This window comes from Sinocyclocheilus grahami, unplaced genomic scaffold, assembly GCF_001515645.1.
Source record: "Sinocyclocheilus grahami isolate Dianchi unplaced genomic scaffold, SAMN03320097.WGS_v1.1 scaffold680.1, whole genome shotgun sequence".
NCBI lineage: Eukaryota > Metazoa > Chordata > Actinopteri > Cypriniformes > Cyprinidae > Sinocyclocheilus > Sinocyclocheilus grahami.
In genome coordinates, this window is record NW_015505859.1 from 656,864 (window position 1) to 664,658 (window position 7,795).

A 7,795-nucleotide genomic window follows, 5' to 3' on the forward strand; every position below is an offset into this window, starting at 1 on the left:
TAAGGTGTGCAGCTAAGAAAAGTAATATATTCTAAAAAGTATAATATAATATATTCTGCTAAACACCTAAATGGTCACTGAGTATTGAAAAGATTGTTACCTAAAAAAATGGAAATATATAATAAAATGATACATTTTATGAGGATTAACTTCAACACCTCTTTCCAAAGGAGGAACAAATTACTGCATTTCAATTAAGTGTTATGAAAACAAATATTTTTTATTTGAAATAATGTGCACCATTAACATGCATTAACCGATAAACAGGTTTAATTTTGATTTCATGTTAACTGTAAATAAACTATATATATATATATATATATATATATACTGTATATCTCATGAAAAAGAGATATAAAAAGTAAAGAGATATAAAAGTATATTAATAAATAGATTATTGCATTTTTGATAAAGTGTTATGAAATTTTTTTTGAAAATACACTATCAAAATGCAATAATTTGAGATACTGTATATATCAAAAGATACATATTGACATAATGAAATACATAAAAGTAAATTAATAAATATATGCACGTATATGCCCTTAAATTTTTCTTATTTAAAAGAAGTTTAGATATATTTACTGGAGCTCAAGATAATGGTGATTAAGAAAATGTTTTGTATTTGCAGTAAAACTTGGTTTGATTTTTCACAACTAGAGGATCTATATTTTACTCTACATAGGTAAGTAAAATATAGACATATTTCAGAAAGTGTATAACACTAATAGACTACAAACGCAGTTATCAAGGGATGTGAGCGTCAATACCTCCAAGAGTAATTGAGTAAATAGTATTGATTTCACACAAGCAAAATACCTTTGAAAAAAGAAAAGGCCTGTGTTTTTTGAGAAATACAAAGGATTACAACAGTAATCCTTTCTCTTTGTTGTATGAAAGTATGCAAGTGTGTGTGTGCAATGTTTATCTCAGCCAGTGTGTAAATGTCAGAAAGAGAGAGACTGTCTGTGTGTGTGTGTGTGTGTGTGTGCAGCTCTCTGGCATCCTGTAGGGATAATCATTGCATTATAGAATATAATTAGAATTTTAATAATATTTAAGTAGAAAATTTGAATTTAGTTTTTCAGTCATTTTGACAGCCCTAGTGTGTGTGTGTGTGATGGGGGTGCATATGAGTGTGGTTTGTGGATGTGTGCATGACAGTGAGAGATAAAGAAGGAGATTATGAGTCTCTGATAAAGAAAGAATAAATTAGTGTGTTCTTTTGTGTGGATAGGTGCAGGCTTCAGAAAGGCATGGGGGTGGTAAAGGAGGCGAGGTCATGGCTGAGATGATTGTCTCTGTGCCTATGCCATCAAATGGGTGAAAAAAAAACACAAATTAGAGACCGCCTGCGGTGCAATATATAAAAATGCATCACATTTCATGTCACATATTGACCTTTTCTAAGGCAGTCAGAGCTGACAGATCAATCACCTAATTGTGTCTAAACTCAGGTCAGTCTTAGTGGAGAGGTAATGAAGCATGGACCTAATGAAAATGAACAGATTACTCTTAAGAAGGCAGGAGAGAGTGTTATAAGTTTCAGCAGTGTGAATTCCTAATAGAAAATCATTGCTATCGTACATAAAAGCATGCATTCACTTGCACACTTACTCATGCACAGCAAAGAATGCTTTGAACAGCTGAGGGATTTGTTGATGAATAGTTTGGGATTCGCTTGCATTTCCTCTCCAATGCACAGCTATGTCCTAGTTTTGGGTAAACAGGGATTTCCATGAAACACTAATCTAATAGTCAACGAAGGGCTGTAATCGTTGTGTAACTAAAGAACATATTCAGGATTAGGATTGATTAAAAATATAATAATTGAAGAAATGAAAACTCATATCAGTTGACTGAAAATGTGAACATTGAAGTGGACATGTGCCCTTCAATGTCTATGCTGGTTATGGTCCTGTTAGTGAGGCCTCGAAAAGCTAGCATTCACTTATATATGAGATATTGATAACTTTTTTTACATTGTAGCGTCTGGACCACTCAAACACACAATATATATTTTGTTAGCTAGATTTAACAAATACTCTGTAACACCCCAGGAAGAGAACAGGCCCCTGGTTCCATGGTAACCCTGACACCCGATACATTTACGACCTCCTGGAATTTAGGTGAAGAAAATCGCTTCCTTGCCCATAGGGAAAATCCACAAGGGAAGGACTTTTCTTTGCTAATTAATTAATAGGAAAACCTTTCTTTGAATGAACACACATGATCCTTCAGGTCATTGGGTATATTATTGTCATCGTGTATTTTGTCTTTGAAATTGTATACTGTTATGCAGGCTTATCCCCCTCCTGAATGCAAACATCCTCTCCCTTTAACTAGAAATAGCAAGTAGCAAATCATGGTTCATAGCTGCAACGTAAGCTAAAGGCTGTTGGTTATTTAAATAAAGCCTTCTATATTTCCCACAGCAACTTCATGTTTCAAAAGCTTACGCGTCTGGTCCACAAATGATAATGTATAAAATATGATGAAATACATTTGTACAGATTTTGAATTTCTATTTATACAAATTTTTCTGGTTTTCTGTCTAGCCAACATTCAGATTTTGTCTTGATTAACTTTGCCTTTGTAAAAAAAAAAAAAATCAGAGCTTGAATTAATTTTTGAATTTTGAATTTCAGTTCATTTTAACTCTAATTTGCAATTCTGCATCCTGTTTGCTACTTCAATGCAAATTCAGAAACTGAAATTTTAAATGCATTTTCAATTCAATTCTGAATGAAGCACAACTCATGCAAACAGACTATGTTTTAAGTAACTCCCTAGCAATCATGATGCTTGTGAGGCTCTGTGGATTTGCTAATTACCAGCATATGCTCTTTTCCTTCTGTTAGCGATTGTAGACACTGTGCAGCACTCGTTCTGTTCTCTGTGATGAGTTTATCAACCATATTCAACCATCATGCAACTCCAAAGAACTACAAATGAAGAACACATGTGGCTAGTGTAGCATTATCAGCCTCTGGTAGACCACAGGCTAATAAAGTTAGCCACTAATGCTAAAAGAGGGGAGTTTTAATGAATAGTGTGCAATATGGAGGTCAACTGGACCCGACCAAATGTAGCTTTGACCCTGTCAGTGAATGAAAACTAACTGCATTGATACAGAAGGACGCTAATGGAGGCATAGACAAGCAGCAGTCAGATAAAGCACAGTGTGCCTGAAAACTAGAGCAAGGCTCCCGTCGTGAAAGAGGAAAGCCAAAGGCGATGATGTCACTCCCTAAAAACAATGCCTCATTCAGGCAGACTGGGGGCAGGAAGCTGCTAGTCACTTAAAACTGGGGAGGAAAAAAACGACAACATCTGCTGCTGCGTCCAGTCCAGATGGATGCAGAGAGAGAGGGAGAGAGAGACGGCAGCAATATTAGACCTATCCTTCACTGGCTCCCAGAGGTGGAAATCTTTCGTCTTGGATACTGGCACAGATCCGTGCAATATAAAGAAGTTTCCAGTCGGCTAGGTCACAATGTGATACTCCCTTTAAAACGGACACGATAGGCTACCCTCCTAAATGGTCTCATTTCCAAACCAGGCTCACTGGAAAATGTGCCTGTGGAGACATTTCTGCAAAATAATATTACAAGACTTCTTGCACGTTTTGCGACACTTTCAAAGTAAAATGTCCAGTGAGTGGCACTAAAAGCACTTGCAGTTTTATCCAAAACAGATGACTTCTGACAATGTTTGTTGTTGAATGTATCATGGAAATTCGTAAATGAAATTCCCGGTGATTGGCTCTAAAATGTAAAAGCAAATGTGAGATAAAAACACATCTGTTGAAGCAACCATTCTATTTTGCTTACTTCTACAAGTGACTTGTGTTTCACGGGACTTGTACCCAAATGCTCTGCATCACAAGTGCAGCGCTGTACCAGGTGAGTTACCAAGCAAGTGTAACGGAGGTCAGCGAGTAGGTGCAGTGCAGGTAAACCTCACTCCCCTGATCTCAAGAAACGCACTAGCGACTAACGCTAGGGGCTGCAATCTTTAGCCTCCTTGTTAGTGAGTCCGCCTCCCATGCCGGAGACCCACGCGGAACAAGAACGAGGTGTGGCGGTGAGGACCCGGGAGAGAGGGGTTACACAAGTTCACTACATCCGAAAAGCCATACATTTGGAGGTAGTTATGTGATGCAAATTTCATAATGTATTCATTTACAAATCATGCACTATGGTAAAAGTGTTTTGAGGTCATAACATAGTATTGTGCAAGAAACTATGTGAAAAATAAAAAACTCTTTATTAATCAATAATCTGCCCAGTAATCATGATTTGTGCAAAAAGGAATGCAAGTTGTTGGTATTTTACTGCTACTACTGTTAATTTCATTTGGAATTGTATGTGTTGGTACATTTTTGTAATAATATAGGTAGAGCCATGTTCCAATGAGCCTAGGTTGCTAATTTCTATACATTTCTGATCAGAGTAACAATTAGCAAACATTGACTGTGGATTGAAACTTGACTCCAATCTAGAGGAGCCATTGTCTATGCTGGGATGAATCATGAAGTATGGAACTTGTTGCTCACTAGTTAAAGGCCATGTTATTAACTAGTGCTGCATGCCATCTACTGGGCAGATCAAAAAGGAGATTTAGTTGCATCCTTACCTGATAGAGTTTGGCATTGTTCCTCCACTCTCTCCATTCCCAGGCAGCTCAATGTGGAATCCATTAGGGATGCTCCATTGTGCTGGCTGGCTCAAGACATTTTCCGACCTGCTTCCTGGAATAGTGGTCCGTAGTGGACTTGCAGAGCTGGCTTCATCCCTTGCCGTCTCCATCCCCAGCTCAGCCTCGCCCTCAGCCCCTTCCTGCACAGTCTCCAGCTCCAGTTCTGCAGGTTCAGGGCCCATTAGGGCCCTCTGGTGGATGAGAGGGGTGAGGGGCGCCTCAAAGCTGACGCAGCTGTCTGTCTCGTCGGTGAGCGACAACACGTCCAATGAATCCAGACTGCTGTAACAAGTCCCACCTCTTAGAAGCTCTGACTCGACGATGCGCTCGAATGTGGAGCTGAAGCCGTCCTGGCTCTCTTTCGTCCTGTCGTACTCTTCCTCTCCGTCGTCCTCTTCCTCCTCCACAGCCGTGGTCTTGGCGACCTGCTCCACAATGCTCTCAAATGTAGAGCTGAAACTGTCCTTATTTTGGGTCTCCCTTTCCTCTCCGCCGTCCTCGTTCTCTACCTCAGCATCCGCTTCTTCTACGGAGAGCTCAAACGTGGAGCTGAAGGCGTCTAGGTTCCCCTGTGCTGATGGCTCCTCCAGGACTCCCTCCTCGTCCTCCTGCCCTTCGCTGTCATCTTCGGTCCCGTTCTCAAACCTGCAGTAACAAAGATGCTAGTTAATGCATTCCCAAACGTATCTGGTAAAAATCACATCACACAGACACACCTGGCTAAAGAGGTCTTGCTTTAGACTATACACAAAGGCTTTTAGCCTGGCTGTGCGTGTTCCTATCTTTAGTCGGGCTGCTGTCACAGTTCTTCATCACGACTGCAGCGTAGGAGTCCCAGCAGAGAGAAGCATCATTCAGGACAGCTCCCCTGCCATGTATGGTGCCCAAAATATCTCCCCACCCTCATTGTAACATGCGTGCCACATCATTTGTGAAGCCTGACACTTAAAATTGCACAGTTAAACTCTGTAATACATGTAAGACATGACAAGCCAGGCATTGTGAAATTCACTGTGAAAAGATGGAAGCCTTATCTTTCAAGGGGTTTTTATTCTTTTTTGGGTCTGTTCAGACTACAACTTGATCCTTTCTTGGAAGATGTGTGTTTTGGAAGTCAATTTTATTTGTTTAGCGCTTTTTGACCAGTGCAAAATTCTCAACTGGCTTTCTTTCAAGGGTTGGATTTTGAATCAAATTGGGCACTTCACACAGGAGGTCAAACTGAAATTAGAGTTGAAATAAAATAAAATAAAAAATATTTAAATACTGGAGTAATGTACATTTCTTTGAATTTAAATACATTTTAATTTTACTTTCTTACATTCAAACTGCAATTCTGCATCCTGTTTACTACCTCAATTTAAATTCAATTCAAGTTCAGGATTTTCAATTCCATTCTGAATAGCACACAACCCTACTATTGACTATAAATGTTGATTCAGAGATTATGTTTACCAGTACAGTTACAGTCGAGCTACAGTCTTAATCTGTCTGTTCAAGTATATGTGATATATAGGTGAATATTTGAGGGGTTAAATATATTACCATTCAAAGGTTTGGGGCAATGGAGTAATGTACATTTCTTTGAATTTAAATACATTTTAATTTTACTTTCTTACATTCAAACTGCAATTCTGCATCCTGTTTACTACCTCAATTTAAATTCAATTCAAGTTCAGGATTTTCAATTCCATTCTGAATAGCACACAACCCTACTTTTGACTATAAATGTTGATTCAGAGATTATGTTTACCAGTACAGTTACAGTCGAGCTACAGTCTTCATCTGTCTGTTCAAGTATATGTGATATATAGGTGAATATTTGAGGGGTTAAATATATTACCATTCAAAGGTTTGGGGTCAGTAGGATTTTTTAAATGTTTTTGAAAGAAGTCTGTTTTTCTCACTAAGTCTGCATTTATTTGATTAAAAATAATTTATCCCTCTGATGGCAAAGGTGAATTTTCAGCTTCATTACTTCAGTTTTCATTTTTCATTACATTTTTCAGTATTCTTTGATTAATAGAAAGTTTAAAATAACAATTTATGCGAAAAATATCAAATTTTTTTGGTTGAATTTTTTGATCAATTTAATGCATTCTGACTGAATAAAAGTATCTTTCGGAAAATGTGCAAAAAAAAAGATTAAAAGAAGAATTATTGCTTCAGTCTGACAGAAATCAAACTTTAAAGTGTATGTAAATGTATATCTTATTTTACTAACCTTGAGTCCTTTTCTGGGCTTTGAGGCAGCAGCGACTGTGTGTCTTCACCTTCACTGATGTCCCGATTACCATTTTCTGTTACAGGATCTAAGCAGCTGCCCTCAATCTCACTGTTTCTACCTTCCTCTTCTAATGTCACCTTCTCCTCTGCACTGGACTGTGTGTTTCTGTTATTCTCTGTATCTCCATCTTCTGCTTCACCTTGCAGCTCCTCCTCTGTCTTTGCTCCACTGCAGGGCTCCAAATCTCTCGCCGTAGAGCCGTCAGCCTCCTCATCTCCAGGTGCTGGGGGTGTATATGGAGGTGGGGTGTCTGTGCGGAGGGGGTCATGCTGCCCCTCCTGACTCATGGTGGCCTCCTCAATCACGGTGTCCTGGCAGTCTGGGGTCACAAGTTCAGGGTCAGGAACAAGGGAGGGGGGTAGAGTTCACACCTATTAAGAAAGTAGGTGAGACACAGCAATGAGATTTAGGATAAAGGTGAGCCCTGAATAATAATAAAGGATAGTGACCTACTGAGAAAAAACTTTCCTTTCATAATCCATTCTCATTAGAATGGAAATAAAAAAGTGCATAAAAAGCCCATTTGTTTCCAGTGAAAATATTGCTAAAAAGTTCATAACTCAAAGTTATGGGAGTTTTCAGGTATGTTTCACGCAATTATCAACTTCTTCTCAGACATTTCTTCTGTAACTTTAAAATTATTAGCATTATTTTGAAGATTATTAACAATAATTTTACCTAGATATTTATTTTTGTAATATATCTGGGCATTTTATTTTGTTGTAACTTGTCATTTTTTTGTCTATTCTCCTGACAATAAAAACATTTACATTTTATAATATATATATATATATATATATATATATA

The 7,795-nt window shown here is 38.1% G+C and overlaps 1 protein-coding gene across 1 annotated transcript in view; it reads right to left on the bottom strand.

Annotated features, from left to right (window-relative positions):
* Positions 1 to 7,795, bottom strand: part of LOC107559287 (PH and SEC7 domain-containing protein 2-like) — a 37,384-nt gene that overhangs the window by 22,071 nt on the left and 7,518 nt on the right. The window contains exons 2-3 of the mRNA XM_016243043.1: positions 6,926 to 7,359; positions 4,639 to 5,346 (exon numbers count right to left, since the gene is read on the bottom strand). Coding sequence (XP_016098529.1) covers positions 4,639 to 5,346; positions 6,926 to 7,275 — 1,058 coding nt within the window. The 5' untranslated portion in view covers positions 7,276 to 7,359. The remainder of the gene's footprint in view (positions 1 to 4,638; positions 5,347 to 6,925; positions 7,360 to 7,795) is intronic.